The 17845-nt window shown below is 44.5% G+C and overlaps 1 protein-coding gene across 1 annotated transcript in view; it reads left to right on the top strand.

Annotated features, from left to right (window-relative positions):
* The window catches only part of MCU (mitochondrial calcium uniporter), an 83798-nt gene extending 66641 nt beyond the window's left edge, over positions 1-17157 (top strand). Inside the window, exons 2-8 of the mRNA XM_027903687.1 lie at positions 4717-4786; positions 8880-9050; positions 9503-9607; positions 11699-11859; positions 12345-12548; positions 14028-14144; positions 15074-17157. Of these exons, the coding sequence (XP_027759488.1) occupies positions 4717-4786; positions 8880-9050; positions 9503-9607; positions 11699-11859; positions 12345-12548; positions 14028-14144; positions 15074-15151 (906 nt within the window). The 3' untranslated portion in view covers positions 15152-17157. The remainder of the gene's footprint in view (positions 1-4716; positions 4787-8879; positions 9051-9502; positions 9608-11698; positions 11860-12344; positions 12549-14027; positions 14145-15073) is intronic.
* The last annotated feature ends 688 nt before the right edge of the window (positions 17158-17845 follow it).

The following is a 17845-nucleotide window of genomic DNA, read 5'->3' as shown; positions in this document are numbered from 1 at the left end:
TGGGTCTTAGGGGACTCTCATGGTTCTGGGGGATGCTCAGGGCTGAGGGATCTCTGTGAGGGCTGTGTGGGGTTCATGGGGGCTGAGGGGTCTCCATGAGGGCTGTGTGGGGTTCATGGGGGCTGAGGGGTCTCTGTGAGGGCTGTGTGGGGTTCAGGGGGGCTGAGGGATCTCTGTGAGGGCTGTGTGGGGTTCATGGGGACTGAGGGGTCTCTGTGGGGGCTGTGTGGGGTTCATGGGGGCTGAGGGGTCTCCGTAAGGGCCTTGTGGGATGTCTGGGGCTGAGGGGTCTCTGTGAGGGCTGTCTGGGTTGCCCAGGGACTGAAGGGTCTCTGGACAGAGTTGGATCCTGGATAAAGCGTTGGGATAGGGCGGGAACACGTCTTAATTTCAGTCTGTTCCTTGTTATTATCTACTTTAATTGGCAGTAAATCAGCTTTGCCTTAGTCCAGGCTGTTATGCCAGCAAAGAGTGGTGAATGATCTCCCTGCCTTTATCCTTTCATCCTGCATCCTCCCATCCTGCTCCCGAGGAGAGGAGAGGAGGGAACAGCTGGCTGGGCAGCTGGCCCCAGTCAATCCACCACAGTTAAATGTACTTAAATCCAGTCAGAGCTTACGTGCTGGTGCAAAAATACTCGCTGTGGTGATAAGTCACACATGGACAGTCACACAGAGCCCTTGGACAGCAGGTTTCTGGTCAGGGCATGGCTTTTGCTCTGTATCTCCTTTGCTTTGCTAACAGCTGGCGTGAAGGGGAAGGAAAATGGGAGGACAAAAAAGAGACTGAGTGACTTGGGATCAAAGCAGTGTTTTGGAGAGACCAGAATGTAACAGAGTTCAGGAGCAAAAGCAGTTGGAGCCCTGAAATGAGGGAAAGATGGATAAATGGAGCTCTCCTTTGAGGTGGGTAATTTGGTTACTGTGGCTGCTTGGGTAACATTGCAGCAGTTCTCATCGCTGAGATTCCAGCCGGGAGGTTTTAGGATAACAAGCGCTTCTAGAGCCAGGACAGCCAGTCAGTGTTTCATGCTGTGAAAGTCAGGATAGAGGAAAATAGCTGTTGCTTGTTGGAAAAGGTGAGCTGCTTTGTGTCAGACTTAAGGCAGCCTCACTTAAAGGAGGCCCTTTTCTTAATTTGTAAGATAGATTTTGCTGCTGGCACTTTCAAACGTGTTTCCTAAATGTTTCACTTGGAGTGAGAAATTTTTATGCAGAGAGTGCCTTTGTTTTTCACAAAAGCTCTTCAGCTTTTGGTCCAGGTAATGATTTAGCAAAATCTTTTACTTGGTTCTAGATTGATATTCACCTTTTTTCATGTTTGGGGGTGTTTGTTTTTTTTTCTGGACCACCTCTTTCCTGATCTTAATTAGGGATTGGAGACTCGATCTCCCAGAGTTGTTACTATTCCATCACTGATAATTGCATAACTGGAGAACAGGATCTCTGCCACATTGCTCCCTCTTTTCCTATCAAAGAGCACTCACTGGCAGCTAAAGGGCTGATTTTTCCAGCAGGGCTTTGATTAACTTTGTCACCCGTGGTAGTATTGAGAAAGCTACATTAGGACCTATAGAGATGTTGTTATTTTTACCTTTGGGTTGTCCAATATAGACTTGGACAAGGCTGGAGGAAGCTTTAGTTTTGGATAAAGGACTGGGATTTTTTTCTTTTTTTTTTTTCCTCCTGCTCCCTTAATCATTCTGGGAGCAAAGCTGCTGCATAACCCTGAGCATCTTAACACGCATTTTACTACAGATAGCAGAGAAAATGAAAGATCCCAGTGTGGAAAGTGAATTCCTGAATGTGTTCTCTTGAGACACAGAAAGTTATTCTGGTGCTTAGAGCTTCTCATTTCAGTGGTCTGACTTTGGTGCTTTTCACACTTCAAATACTACTTATTTTGGGAGTGGTGGACAAGTCAGTCTCAGCTGAAACCTGGATGTAGTTAATTCCACACTTCACTGCTGAGGGGAGGTGTGAGCTGTCACTGACTGATGGTGAGATCTGGTCAGTAAAGCTTGAAACAAGTTCCTCTCTCTGCCCCACTCCAGTCCCCAGCCTCAGCTTTCTGCCATAATTTCTACATGAAGCTGTTGAACTGCAGATGTCAGATAAAGGGTTCAGAACATCTCTCTCCATCTCAGTTTTCAAACAGTCTCCCTTCAGGAGTAAAAATGATGGATGATTATTTAAGCTCTTGCTAACCTTGGTTGGCAGATCATGACATTTCTGTCTCTGCTGAGTTTGAGTTCATTTGTTCCTTTTTTCTTTTTTTCTTTTCCTGACCAGTGGAGACTGGTTTCGTAGATAAAAAATTCTACCAGCAGCACGTATCACTCTGCACAGTCCAGGGCTGCAGGAGTGACAGATACATGTGGTTTAACAGCATCCCTCCTGTAAAACATACTGCCAGCACAGTCCTGGGGGTGTGTGTTAATGAAACAGAGGGGTTCAGCCCATATCAGGATGCAAGAATTGTCCAAGTGGTTAAATCCAGGGACACCTCAGCTTTTTGATGAGTCACTTAACAAGCCCTGTGTTTTCAACCTGTTTTCACTTTTCCCCTGTTCTTGCCCGTTCAGGTACTCATAGCCTTAAGGTAAAGTCTTATGGAGGTGCTGCCTGATAATATCTTCCAGTCAAATAGTTCTTTTGCAATGGGTTTAGGATTTCCTGAAAACTGCTACTGGATTTTTTGGGCTGCTGTGCAAGGCAGGCTCGTGCTGTGTTTCAGTTAATTCTGTGTAGAGGGGAAGAGTGAGGCACTGAAAACCACCTATCAGTGCCAGCCATGCCCTGGGATCAGATAAAACAGGTACAGTCAGTCTTTGGGGTAGTGCTCTCTGACAGGAGGGTTTGTGTGAATTCTGCCCACTTACTATTGGGTCTGATACTGTTTTTAGAAGGGTTAAAATGCTCGTCCTTAGGTAAAAATCGGTTCTGAGAACTGTCTTGCGTGTGGTGCAGCTTCTGATCGTTGAAGCTTCTGACTTTTTTTATAATATAATAGTGATGTCAAGACAGTGGAGCTTGATTTGTCCACAATGTGAGACTGTAGCTGTGTTTTCCCTCAGGTAGTTTTGAGTTTTAAACCTGGTGTTTTTTTTCAGGTGGGGGGTGGTCCTGGCTGCTCAGCAGCAGCACACGGGTGCCCATCAGTCCAGTTGCTATTTTTCAAATGTTAAAAGGGCAAGTTTGCCCTTTGTTTCACAACATTCAGGGGGTTTTTAAACGTTACTTTTGCCATAACGTGCAACTTCCCACTTGAGTTGGAGCTGTTTAATGCCCAGTTCTCTTTTCTTGTGATCTGCCTGTTTGATTCTCAACCGTGGGAAGCTGAAAATGCAGTTGTGAGGAGGAAAATTGGAAATGACTTGACTGATTTTTCATTGTCAAAACCGAAAGAAATGAAGTGTAAATAAGCACAAAATGAATTTCTAAAGCTGACAATGCAGTGACCATCAGGGCCAAAGATTGATTGTAAAACTATCCTTGGATTGCATAGCAGGCTTCAGAGGACAAGCAAAGTAGCAGTTAAATCTTACTTTAATGAGATTATTGAGGGCAACCTCACAAAATATAGAGGTCTGGACAATTTGGCAGAGAAATCATCAACAGCGTGGGTTTTGTTTGCAAACTTCCATTGGAAATTTATTTAAACAAGCCCTCCCCATGAGATACCTTTATAGGAATGTCAGTTTGGCAGCTGTGTTTTAGCAGTCAGCAAAGAAAAAAAATACCCCAGACCATAGGAATGCCCAAATTGGACCACAGCTGTTGAAAAATTTGAGGCTAGCCTCTGAGATACATCCCACCATAGACAGGTGAGAGCTGCTTCTGTGCCTTACTCTGTTTTATAAGGGTGCCAGAGTTAAAATTTTGCTGTTGGGGAGGATTAGTGTATAACTAGAATAATTTATTCTAAGAGACAGACTTTAAATCAGTCTGATTCCAGATTTTTCATGGACAGATGGGTCCCTTGCCAAGATTGCAGAGCATATGAACCATTCATGCACTTCCTTTATTGGGCTGTTGTGGGTTTTTTTTATGGCTCAATATTACAATTATTGTTTTTTATCTTGGAACAATTTGTCCTGTGAACAGGCGTGTTTACTACTTGCGTCTTGAGTTTGGCTTCCCTGTGTAAGGGCAAGGAAAAAGTCGCGTTGGCACAGAAAACAACCAAAGAGAATGAAGGTCTTAATCCACAACTCTGTGAACATCCCCTCAGTTATGCTAAAACTTCTTTTTTTTTTTTTTTTTTTTTTTTTTTTTTTTTTTTTTTTATCTTTAAAGACTGATGCTTTTATGTGATTTCTGCTTTTTTACGTCTGCATAGTAAACCAGATTGATTTCTGAAAACTGATAAACCACGTGGCTTTAAAAATACACGTCAGGGTAAGGAGAACAAACCCCAGCTGTTCTGTTGCAGACACTCAGCTCCGTGTGCGGAGGGTGAGGTGTGTAGAGGTGAACTTGGCCGAGGGGGGGAAACCCTGTGGGGTGACAGATGGGAAAAGAAGAGGCTGTTCCTGAGAGGTGCTCCCGGTTCGTGGCTACCCCTGCGGTGGATGGGAGGAAGTGCCCGGCGCAGGGATTTGGGAAGGGGCTGGTGGGAAAGTGTGGGGGGTGGGGGACACAGGAGGTGGCACTGGGGTGCGATCCTGCCAGACTCTGAACATTTGTCCTTTTTTGCTGTGCTTGTGTTTTCCAGGTGCATCAGCGGCTGTCTCCTTGGCAGAGCGTGCGAGTGGCGTATTGCAGTACCGTAGTGCCCTCTGACGGTGAGTACACACGTGCAGCAGCTCTTGGCTCGCTTGGACTTCGCTCAACTCCGATTTCCTTCCCTGCTCCCTTTTCTGGTTGAGGCTTTTTTGGCAGCAGTCCAGTTTGGAGCTAAGGAAGCGACAGAGAGAACAACGTCAAGAAGGATTAAGGCAGTGGTCAATTTTTCTGCTAACTGTCCGTACAAAAGCGGACAGGCTTTATAGAGAAAGATGGAATTGCGTGCAACTGTCTGGATCTGTTTGCTTAGGAGTGTTCCTGATGTTGCTGGGAGGTCTGTGTGATGCTTACCCTGCAGGGTAAATGTCCTTCCTGAAGGGAGGGAATCAGACCATGGACCAGGCTCTGCTCGGTGGTGCTGAGCAGTGGGAACAAGGGGCAGCGGGCACAAACTGATGCCCAGGAAGTTCGTTCCACCTGGACATGAGGAAGAACTTCAGTGTGCAGCGACCGAGCACTGAACAGATTGGCCAGAGAGGGTGTGGAGTCTCCTCACTGGAGATACTCCAGAACTGTCTGGGCACAATCCTGTGCCATGTGCTCTGGGATGACCCTGCTGGAGCAGGGAGGTGGAGCCAGATGACCCCTGTGTTCCCTTCCAGCCTGACTCAGTCTGATCCTGTGGTTCTGCCTGCCCTCTTGACTTCATTTACGTAAGAAAAGTGCGGTTCGTACCAGCTGTGTGCTGAAACAGTCAAAAGCATCATTTGCTGCAGGGAATAGGTCATGAAGACAAGGCAGTGTTGGTTCCTTTATTTAAATCCTGGGACAGCTCAGACATTAAGCTTTTTTGATAAGGTTGTCAGAGCAAAAGGATGCACTGGTGGAACTTGAAAAATCTCATTGTGCCAGAATGCAAAGAGGAAAGGAGCAGCTCTGAGCTCGCTGCCTGCTTAACATGGGCATGCTGTGCACCCAGACTGGAGTACTTGTGCTGACTGACACGAGCAATGAGTGGATCCTCTCCCCGTTAAGGCTTGTTAAGAAGGCCTGAAAGCTAATAAATTAAGGGTTCCAGCACAGTCACTTCCACCACCAGGATAGTGATGCGGACAAACAAAGAGAATGCAACTGCTGTGGAGGACTCCGATAAAAACCTGAGGGATTAAACAGGTAGAAGTGCAGAGGACACGTGTAAGGTTGGGAGGATGATGTCAGTGTGCCTGGTATGATTTTACCTCTTCTCTGCTTGAATTAATTAACAATAATTAATTGAATAATTAACAGTATTCTTTTTGCCATTTCTTTTGTTGTTTCTTCCAATAACTTTACTGTGCGTCATTTTTGACCTCATGTACTGCTTAATCCTTTATTTTTGGTATACTTTTGCTTATGCAAAACCAGAAGCCTTTAAAGAAAAATACCCATGACCTGTTGCTGGTGCACATGTGATGGAGTCGAAACTTTGTGCTGCTTGGATGAAACTCGTATCTCAAAGCAGCCTCACACTTAATATAGAGTGTAAAGCTTCTAAAATCCTCTGTGGTCATAATTAGCAGCATCCCTGGCCAGGCTGTAGATGTCTGTAAATGCACACTTGTATGCTATTACTTTCTTGTCCCGTGTATTTAAATGCTGGCTTAACAGTGCAGATTAGCCCAAATGTTAGCTCTATAATTAGTGAGGTGCCAAATGCTTTGTCCACTTAGTAACTTGTGAAGTAGATGCAGGTGATGGCCACAGGGCTGTGGGAGCAGAGGAGAGCGAGGCAACCCTATCACAGGGGCTTGTTCTAACTTTTCCTGGAGCCGTCTGCTGCTGTCTGCTTGTTTTGTGTTATTGACACGTCCTTTGGATTTCTTGCTTTTCTTTCTTTGCCTCCGAGCTCTTCCCTCTCCAATGCAGCAAAAACCTGACCGGCGTTACTTGAGTGGGAGGTGATGAGAGGATCAAACTGGAATTGTGGACTTTCCCCACCAGTGAATTAAGCTGGAAAATTACTTTTACAAGGAAAGCATAAAGCAGCTGTCTTTTCAGACTTAGTGAACCCTGTCTTTTGAAGGGAAATAATTTGGTCTGTAATACTTCACCTAAGCTGGAAATCCTCGAGAAAGGCTTTTGTGTGCGCCACCAGCGCTGATGACTCTTTAAAATGCAGCAGCAGGGCTGGTGCTGGCAGGCAGTCCCCCCAGAGCCTGGCAGTCCTGGAGCTGCGGTTGTGGTGTGGTAGCAACGGGGATACACAGAAAAGTGTCCGTGCAAACAGTGTTATCTCTCCTGCTCTGCAGCAAAGTGCCTCTCTGCTCGCTGCCCCCGTGATCCAGGCGGCGTTTTCAGTCAGGTGTGTGCTCCGTGGTTATGTAAGCACAGGTCTGTTGCATATGCTGCTCACACAACCAATGAATTCTATGCTTAAGTGGCTATTTTGAGCTCCCAAACATGTGGATTGCCCCTTCTGATCCTGCTGTGATGAGTGTAGCTAATGCTAATCTGTTTCTTGCCAGTCTCGTGTTGAAAACCCCCCAAAATCTGATAGCTGGTGTCATAACAGCTGCTGATAAGGAGCTTGAAATTCTGTCTAACTGTCCAAAGAAATTGGCAGTTTGCTTTAGTTCTTCCCAGGAAATACCTGTCTGTTGTCTCTGAGCTCTGAGCTTCGAAACACTAAAGCTACTAAAATCCTGGCAGGTGTCTGAGTCTTGAGAACAGGCAAAATTCTCTGGGGCCTCTTAGGATGCTTTAGTCATGTTAGGTGTCCACACTTAGTCGCCTCCACCTAGTCCTGAAGGCATTTGGGGTAGCTGTGCTCTGGAAGAGGGAAAAGCCCTTTTCATGCTTGATGTAGTTCATGAAGGTGTGTGACAGCTCAGAAACCCAAGAGAACTCTTCTGGCTTCATTCAGGTGCACTTGGTGCATCCTTTCTCAACAGCCATGAGCCTTCCTTTTGGGACAGGTGTCTCCAAGACCTGTCCTAGTAGTTCCCTTTGGTAGTTAAAATAAGATTGTTTGCCTTTCTTTCTGCTCATGTATTGACTTCTTTGACTGACTAGTTTTGATGTTAGCTGCTTGAATTGACTTAGCAGGTCAATCCATGAGTTGAAGTAGCTGGGAGTTGACCAAAGCTACGCCAGGTGGGAATACTGAGGCAGATGCAGAGTGGATGGGTGTGACTGAACCATCCTTGAGACGTGGCAAATGCTCTGAGCAATAAAACAGACCGTAGGTTTTTACATGAAGATACGTATCAAGTCAAATCATTTTTAGATTCACTGCTATATCTTAGCAACTACTGCACTTGAGGGACAGCTTTGACTGGCTGTGATTGAGTAGAGGACTTTGGAAACGTGAACTTTTAACTTCCTGTGCATGGATGTCCTGAAGCACTTGAGGTTGTCTTTCTGGCGGTGAAATAATAACCAGCTTACAGTTCTTACAGGTCACTACTATGGATTTTAGAAAGGTGCACTGAAATCCTTGAGAATGCTTATGAAAAAAAAAAATGCTCCTGGCAGAACTAAAGGAATGGGAAAATCTTGTCCTGTCTACACCTAAGTAGTGATGTCTGTCTCGAGAAGAGTATTGATCCCATGAATTTTAGATGAAATGACCTTGAAGCCTGAACTCAGAGTGCTGCTTCCTACAACCTCATGCTCCTGACTGCTCTCTTAAATATTTGTTGCCTCAGGACAAAGAGGAGGAAACCAGAACTTAACAAGAATAAAAGCATTGGAAGTTGCTCCTTCCTTGATTTTTCCTAATACACACGGTCTGCCTTTGTCTGCTGGGCTATAAATCCTGATAAATTGCAGTGTTTTGTCTTCCATAGTCCGAAACGTTTCGATTCTCAAAAACTAACCTAAACATACTGGGCTGCCACGTTTTGGCTTTTAGGTATCATGTTGCCTTTAGTATAAAGTTGACTGAGTTTAGAGCGAGTAACTTTTCTGCCAAGTTAATGGGAGAGAAAACCTCAAGTATCCCTCAGTTTTTCTTTGATGGACACACGTTCTGATAAACCCAAAAGCTTAGTCTGCTTTATATCCATCTTAAAACCACGTCTGCCTCTTTCTCCACGGGGCAAATAGAGAACTACTAATGTGAGAAGAGGTGTTAATTTTGAATGACCAACTCGTATTTCTGTCGTGTTTTAGAAGTGACAGTGGTTTACCAAAACGGGTTACCTGTGATTTCCGTGAGTCTTCCATCGCGACGCGAGCGCTGCCAGTTCACCCTGAAACCCATCTCGGACTCTGTGGGGGTGTTCTTACAACAGCTGCAGGCAGAGGACCGAGGAATTGATCGGGTTGCAATCTACTCAGCAGGTACTGGTGGTTACAAACCAATTGATTTACGTGCTCTTTGCATCCAGCTTGTTGCTCTTGAAGTGGAAGTTTGCTGTGGGGTGAGTTCTTCGACTTTGGTGAAAAAGCAGAAGGTAGAAATGCCCTTCCTAGAGTAAGATTATTATCAGCTATCCCTGTGTAGACCGGTGTGCCAAGGGAATCAGCCTTAACAGAGGTGTTTTTTGGTGAGTTGCCTGCTATTTAGTAGGAAAGATGCAAGCTGTGCAACCTACTTAGGGGTTCTAATGGATCTGCAAGGCGTTGCATGTGAAAGGTCTTAGCTCTGAGAACTGAGTCGTGTTTCACATTTCATCCGTCCTGATGAAAACCATTGTCTGTGGGAAAGGACAGAAGCCCAGCAGCTGGGTTTGGGATGGTGTTTAGGTCCTTTATTCCTCCTCTGTGAGAAGTGGTCTGCGCTTTCCTTACAGATGGCACACGCGTCGCCTCCTCCACAGGCATAGACCTGCTGCTGCTGGATGACTTCAAGCTGATCATTAATGATGTCACATACCATGTTAGACCACCAAAGAGAGGTAAAGCAGCCTGGTTCTGGCAAACATCAGGAATAAATTTCAGTGTTCGGTTCCCTGCTTAATTGCAACGTGCTGTATTAACTTATTCAGGAACACGAAGTGTTTATTTCTGAAGGGAAATGTTGCAGTTTTGAATCCTGCCTTTGGTGTCTAATTTAGTGATATCTGATTAATCAGTAATGAAAAGCAGATATTCATTCTGCTCAAAGCCAGTGCCTCCAGCCCCCCCCCAGGAGGGATAAACAAAGAAATGTAATTCCTTTTCATTTCTAAAATTTTCAAATGTTTTTGGGTGTTTTTTTTTTTAATTACTGAAAACCAATTTAATTTTACTCATTCTGAAGGAATACAACACAAAATGGCAATTGGATTGAGACTTAGATTGTCTGGTGAGGAAGAATAAATTGTTGCTTCCCCTGACAGTTGACATTGCTTCCATTTAAGTGTGATAGTGTGAATATTGCAAATGTACCTCAAACAGTCAAGTAAATGAGACAATGCTCTCACAAAGTTTTTTAACAAGAATCAAATAGGAAGGGAAACCGACCTGTTTTGAATCAATGAGAAAATCCATTTCAATAATGTGCTTCGGAGGTGTGTAATTTTCAAGATGTGAAAACTTGCAAGAAGCTTTTGAGGCACTCCAGCATTACAAGTGGAAGCAGGAACTTGGTGTTTTCATCTGCCCTCTCCTCTTTCTCCTAGCACCAAGGTCTTGCACCTCTGAGGGACTGCAACAAAAGGGGCAGTTTGGGAAATGCTGCTCTGCTTGTCTCACAGTTGTGGGGGATTTTTGTCCACTTTATTGTTCTGTTATTGTTGTAGGAAATACTGGGATTCTAAAAAGAACTTGTAGGCCTGTAGACAGGCAGAAAAATTCGGGAGGGTTTATTACTTGACTTGCATGTCCAGTTGAGGTTAGATGGTAAAAATACCTTCCCTGTTTATCTGGGCCTTTTTTCTAATGTTTGGGCCTTCCACTCTTCAAGCAGTAGATAATGAACAGAATCATTCATGAGGCGAAATCTGTGATCACTTAATCATCTTGAGCAGCCTGAAGAAGGCAACATATTAAAGCAAGTTGACCTGTCAGAAATCAGGAGACTGACCTTTTGGGTCACCTTGTGTGTTTTAAAATGGAAATGCCAGAGCACTGTCATCCTAAACACTGTTTGGCGGTCACTTCAGTAGGAACACGGGTTTTTCTTCATAGGGGAACAGGAACCCCTTAACTGAAGGGGGATATGATGTGCTTTGTGTCCCTTGGCATAGACAACTGAGTCATTTCTTTCCCTGTAGAGCTGCTGATCTTAAAGCTTAAGCTGCCCATGTCTTTTTGAGTTGGTAAAATCCTATTTTGAGACGATAACCTCAGGTACAAACCCAAGGATGCTACAAAAACTATTTTTAAAAAAATGCATTTCTTTACTTGGCTAATGTCAGGATCCTTTTCCTTTAATTTGAAACCTGTTTTCCACGTGGAGTGTGTAACACAATACCACTGGTCACAACTCCTTTACAAACCTGTATGCTTTAAAAATCCTTTTTGTGTCAAAATACAAGGGTAAAGGTGTTTTTGGTTCATGGCCCTGTCACTGCCTCTAAACACCATGAAGGGAGCATTCACTGCCCACAAAGTGTTGGGAAAAACAGTTCTTGACATTGATACTCAGAGTAATGATCATGAGACATTCGTGGGGTCACTGACCCTCAGTGTTCAGTTGCCATCATCAATAAACTGGGGCTGCTGACAGTCTGTGGCCTGAATTCTGACTGTGCCTCGACAGCTGCTGTGATGGATCATAACTAGTTTAGTTGTTCATTTGTCCTGTCTGTAAATACGGGTCAGAAGCAGCTGTTGATACCTGGCATGCTTGATAGGATGTGTCTCTATCCCTTGTGCTTATCGAAATTTAGGAACATCCAAGAATAAAGCCTGGTTTTCTTTTAAAGGAATCCCGCTGTCTGAGAGTGCTGGAGCTCTTCATTGTTTAAAAGATGGTTCTGTGCAGACTAAGAGCAGTTTCTCAGAGGGATGTGAGAAGTCCTGTGGGCGGGTACATGTGTGTCTGTTTGTTTTTTTTCCCCTAGAGCTCTTAAGCCATGAAAATGCAACGACGCTGAATGATGTGAAGACGTTGGTTCAGCAGTTGTACACAGCCTTGAGCATCGAGGAGCACCAGCTGAACAAAGAGAAGGAGCTGATAGGGAGACTAGAGGAGCTGAAGGAGCAACTAGCACCACTAGAAAAAGTGAGGGGTTCCTCAGTGTGTTTTACTCGTTCTCCAAATGCAGCCCGTGATTTATTTCGAGGTTTTAATTAGGTCCCTGCCATGCTTCAGGTAGTTTAAAGATCACTGAAGCAGAAGGTGCACGAAGTGTTTACCAAACCATGTCTGTTTCTGGTTCCTGTGGAAGTATTTTGTTTCTTTGCTTTAAATAATTGGAAATGAACTTGTTAGTAAATAAAGACTGGGGCTAATGCAACAGAACATCTCTGGACACGAAGAAATAAACACCTTTGTGAGGCATTCAGAGCATGCTCAGAGTAAATATGGATGATGGCCACATACTGATGGAAAAGAAACTTAAGTTTGTTTGCATAATGTAGACTCAACTCATGCTTCAAACCCCTTAAAGTTACTATTAATATAAAGTACTATTTTTTTACCTTATCTCTCAACGGTTTTAACACAATTATTTTTGAGACTACAAGGCGCGTGTTTGTCTTCTGCAGGTAAGGATGGAGCTCAGCAGGAAAGCAGAGAAGAGGACAACCTTGGTGTTGTGGGGAGGCCTGGCCTACATGGCCACTCAGTTTGGGATTCTGGCCCGCCTCACCTGGTGGGAATATTCTTGGGACATTATGGAGCCAGTCACGTATTTCATCACCTATGGTAGTGCCATGGCAATGTATGCTTATTTCGTAATGACCCGCCAGGTAGGACTTGTTGTGCTGACATTGCCCCTGCAGTAGAAGGCTTTCTTTGGGCTCTCCTCCCTAGAAAAAGAGCAGAACTGTGTGCCTGTTAGAAGCTGCTTTGCCCCTTCCTTATCGTGTCAGAACCAGCGCTTGTTTAATTTTTGGTGGGGTGTGGTTGTGGGGGGTGTTCTGCTGCTGGTTGTTGCTTGGTTTTCTTATCAAAAATGCTTTTATGTGTTTGGTGACTGACTGCTGTAGCTATACAGGTTCATCTGCTGCCAGGTATGGTCAGAACAGACAGGTATCGGGTACATGAGGTAACTGTTGAGTTTCAAGGAAGCCCTCCCCTCTGACATGCAGTTTTTGCCCTTTTCAAGAGACCAAGGTTCAGGCATCTTGTTGGAAATGCTTTTGTTTAGGCTTTTCATGGATCTGGCCTCCCCTCCAGATGAAGAATCCCTCTCTGCATCTTTGTAACTGTGACAGACTCTGTGTGGATTTTCTAGTACATGGTTTCTCTCATCACTTCCTAATCCCACCTAAATAACGAGGGAGGGAGGACTCGGAGTCTCTACAGTCACAAGGCCATCGGAACAGATGCTGTGGGTGTTAGAGGTGGTGTCCCAGGGGTCTCTCAGCTGCATCAGTTCAGGGGCAGTACTTATAGCTTTTTTTCCTCTCTTTTTTCCCCACAAACTTGTTGGTATTAGAACCCTGAAATGTGTTAGTTTTTGTTCTCTCTGCATAGAAGGACTCACACATTGGGGGACAGGAGGAAGGTGATGGTAACTCACTGCTGGAGTGTTAACAAATGCCTGACTGTACTCAGTCTGGCTGGGATGGGGTTAATGTTCTTCAGAGCAGCTGGGATGGTGCTGTGTGTGGGATTTGTGACCAAGACAGCCTTGATGACCCACCAGTGATTTTGCTGTTGCTGAGCAGTGCTTGTACAGCATCAAGGCCTTCTCTGGGTTTTATTCCTCCTTGATCTGCCCTCTCCCAACCCCCCATTCCCCACCCCTGGGAAGAGGCTGGAGGTGGGTGAGTAGTTGTGAGGGGAGACATCTGGGACAGCTGCCCTGAACTGGCCAAATTGGTATTCCATGCCCTGTACCACCGTGTTTTGTTATAAACGATGGAGGGAGTTTCTCCGAAGCAGCTCTTGCTCAGAGCCTGGCTGGGCATTGATCTGCTGGCAGGAGGTGGTGAGTGATTGCCTTTGCATCACTCTTATGTTATTGGCTTTTTTCCTTCAGTTATTAAACTGTCTATATCTTGACACCTAAGTTTTTATTGGTTCCCCCCCTCTTTGGATTCTCTTCCCCCATCCAGCTGCAGGGGAGTGAGAGAGTGACTGGGTGGGGGCTGAGCTGCTGGCAGGGGTCACCCACCACACCGTGTGAGCTCAGACCAGCCTGTCTGGTCTTGTGCCTTTGCTGTCAGAAACGACTCATCCTCTCCTTTTATTCATACCTTCTCTCTTCTTTTTCTCTCTAGGAATATGTTTATCCAGATGCCAGAGACAGACAGTACTTACTATTTTTCCATAAAGGAGCCAAAAAGACACGATTTGATCTAGAGAAATACAATCAACTCAAGGATGCAATTGCTCAGGTAACGAGAACTTTTCCAGAAAAAAGACCAAGAAATTACTGCTTGCTAGCTCTTAGTTGCTATTAATAGACACACTTTAAACAAGAATGAATGTATTTTAGATTTTCAGCCCATTTTCTTGTCACAGCCCCAGCACAACCACTGAGTTGGCTTTGATATTCCCAGGAATAGAACTGCTGGATGCCTAAATCAACGTGAAACACTTGTCTATATCCATCTGTAAGGGCCCTTTAGAAACTGCTGGCAAATCTTGAGTTGCTTCAGACACTTTTCATGCCTCAGAGGAGCCTAATTCAAGATTTCTTTCCTTCTCAGCTCCTACACACCAGATGGATTCAGTGAGGAATGGAGACTTGCATCCATTCAGTTCATGTCTTCCTGACATAGCGCTTCAGTGCACCGGGTTGCAGTGCTGGAAAGTCATGTTCAGAAAATGTAGCTGTATTGTCAGAGGCAATGTTGGGGCAGATTTCTCAGATTCTGGAGGCAGACACTTTCTGGCAGGCCGTCCACACTGTGGGATCTGCTCAGCAAAGAGACCTTTCCTTGTGTTTCTCTGAACCTTTCCTGCAGAAGGGTGGCACGAGCAGAGAAAGCAGAGCTGCCACGTTCTTTTTCACTGCTCTGTATCATCCCTTTACACCCAGGCTCTGGAAATGCCAGTGTAGGATATGCAGGGCAAGATGAGTTCTCCCCCTGCTTTGGAGAGAAGGACAGCTGAGAATGGTTTTCCCAGATAAGAGCTCGGGATTTTGTTTTGCTCTTTTAACCCTTTCCTTCTGGACAGAAAAAAAAAAGAAAAAAAAAAGAAAAAAAACCAAAACAAAACAAGAAATAAGGAGCAACTTTCAATTCTCTGAAGGGAAATGGTAATGAGAGGGGAAGGGGTGTTGGGGGCTTTTGCTTCATAATGTGTCTTCTACTTTTAGGCAGAATTGGATCTTAAGAGGCTTCGAGACCCACTGCAGGTTCATCTGCCCATCCAGCAAATTTCTGAAAAGGACTGATCAGCAGAGAAGCTCTGAACCCCGGCCAAAAACCTGTTCATAGCTCTTGCCTTTTTTAATTAAAGCATTGCAGGTGGAAGCTGGGAGGTGGTGTGGGGGGTGGAGGGTTTTTACCTTTAATCAAGACAAAGGACTGTAAAGGAAGGGGAGGGGGGAAATCTCTTAAATCTGAAGATGGGACATTGTGGAATGTTAATTCTGAAAAGGGCTTGGCAAATAGTCATATTTTACAAACTGACTGAATGGCGATTGTGTACAAATACAGGATTGGGGGGGTTCATGAGAAGAATGTAATGCTGGGGTGGAGGGGTGTCTTCTTCCAGCTTTGCAGGGTCTGCCTCTTGATAAGACACCAGCAGCCTGCTTAGCTTTTTAAATTTTCCTTTACCTGATTCCAATCTCTCTCTCTCTCTCTCTCAAAACAAAACAAAAAAAACCAACCAAAAACAACAAAAGGAGACCAAAAAAAAAAAAAAAAAGAACAAAGAATCCAAGCCACCTGGAGCCTCTGGCTGGTGATCAGACCTTGCACTCCACCGCCATTAACACGCACACTTCTGGTCAGACCTGGTCTCTTTTATAAAAAAGTTACTACGAGACTGCTTTCTACTGGAAAAACCGTGAGCTTCCCCTTCCCAGCCCACCCCCCCTGTGCTCCACTGACTTCCTCCTTTGCTTATTTGTAGCACAGATTGGTTGTAGCCAAGTGAGAGAAGGAATGAGTTTTCTTCTGGACGTTTGATAATTGATATTTTGGATTATTCCGTATTAACTATATAAATTTCACGTCCCAGTGCCCTTGAGCTCCTTCAAGAAACCCATGGCAGCATTGCATGAGAGGTTTTTTTTATATTCAGTCTTAAGGGAGGGGGAGATTCCCCTCTTCCTACCCCAAATCTGATAGCCACCTGGACTGTGAAATTATGAAGGCTTTAAAGGGTTACAAAACTGTGGCAGAATCGTGACTCCTGCTCTTAAATGAACAGTTTTGGAACGTGGAATAATGAAACTGAGGATATTTGACTGCTTGTGCAATGGGATAAAAGGTTTCATGTATGGTCAAAGCAGTTTCCTTGCCCAGAGGCTTTTTGAGAGCCTGGGGCTTCTTACAGTGCAAGACATAGAACTTTGATTTTTTTTCTTTTTCTAGCACTTTCCCCTGATTGAGTAGCTTTAAATGAACTTTATGTCCACAGGTCAGAATTCCTTAGGAGTGGCTAATGACATCTCTTGTCCTTAGCCAAAAAGAAATAGAGGAAGGAAGGTCAACCCATTGCCCTCTCTCCTAGCCAAGGCTGGCTGGTTTCTGAGCAGATAAAACATCTCTTGGTTCAAAGCAGGTCAAGTCTGGTTTAGCATCCTGCTGATAAATGCTCTGGAGACAGGATGAAGGTGGGAGAAGGACACTAAGCTTTATATACAGAAAGGCTGGCTGCTTTTTTTGATGTTTCACTACTACTCCTCACTGTGTCGTGGAAAGAGGCTTCGTGTTTTGATTTTTTTTTTCTTTTTTTGGAGAATCATGTTTTAAAAAACAACAAAAAAAAAAGGAAAAATAGGAAAGAAAATAATTCAGTATTAATTAGACTCCAGGTGCCTTGCAGATGTGGAAACACAGCTGGGATTGCTGCTTCTTCTCACTCAATGGCATGTTGGACCGAATGGGTGCATGTTTCTAGTTTTGTTTTTCTTTTCCCTTCCCTTTTCCCTCTGTCTTTCCATTTAATTACATCGTGTGATTATTTTTTTATCTGTTTTATCCTGTTTGTGTGATGAGTTTTAAAGGGGAGAAAAAAAAAAAAAAAGAACACAATCCTGTAGCTGAATCCTTGGTGTGTGTTTGGGACGAGGGAGGGAGCATGGAGAAAAGTCCTTCTTTAAAAAAAAAAAAAAAACAAACAAAACAAAAAAAAACCTGAACATGTGTAAAATCCTGTATCATTTATGAAATATGTATAAAAGAGCAATGTACTTCTGGAACAATAAATAACTATTCAATTTTTGAACGGGTGCTCTCGAATAACGTTATTTCCCCCAGCTGGGAAGAGAAGGTTGCCTTGTGTGGCGGCTCCCTGCTGAGTTTTCCTCCATTTCTTTTTGTTTAGGTGGTTTCTTGCCGACCTTACCTCTCTGAGGCCGTGGGGATGCAGATCAGAGCTTTGCTGAAGAAGCTGGGATGGAGATCCTGCTGCCAGGCCTGGCTGCCTAACACAGAGATCTTGGGAGCACTTGAGGTGCTGAGGTAGAGAAGCTTGGTCTAACAAAGGTGTGCCTTTGTTTGGCCAGCAGAGTAGCAGGATAAGAATATACACCCCAGCTACCTAAAAAGTGTCAGCCAAGGGGTGTCAGAGCGTTTCTGTTTCATTCACGTGCCGTTTCAGAGGAAAGCTGAAGTTTTAAGCTTCTGTTCCTTCCTTTCTGGGCCCTTGAATGGTCTGATCTGTCATGGTGGCATCTGATTTGTTCATTAACTTTGGGAATCAGCAGATTGTACTTTGTCCTAACTTTGTGGTGTTGGGATGGGGTGTTTGGTGCAGGTTTCTATCGTGTCCATCAACTGTTAAAAAAAAAAAAACAAACCTATGATTGGCCAGTTTTTGAAAGAGCCACCTCTTGTGATTTTTAAAGCTGAGGGGAAGGACTGGAAGCTGTTAGTTGTCACCTCCCTCTAATCACAGCTGACAGACCTTCTTC

The sequence above is a fragment of the Empidonax traillii genome, unplaced genomic scaffold (genome assembly GCF_003031625.1).
Source record: "Empidonax traillii isolate 1590-97213 ecotype Southwest subspecies unplaced genomic scaffold, ASM303162v1 scaffold991:size255050, whole genome shotgun sequence".
Taxonomy (NCBI): domain Eukaryota; kingdom Metazoa; phylum Chordata; class Aves; order Passeriformes; family Tyrannidae; genus Empidonax; species Empidonax traillii.
The sequence above is the reverse complement of the archived record's forward strand: the minus strand, read 5'-3'. Positions and strand labels throughout refer to the sequence as shown.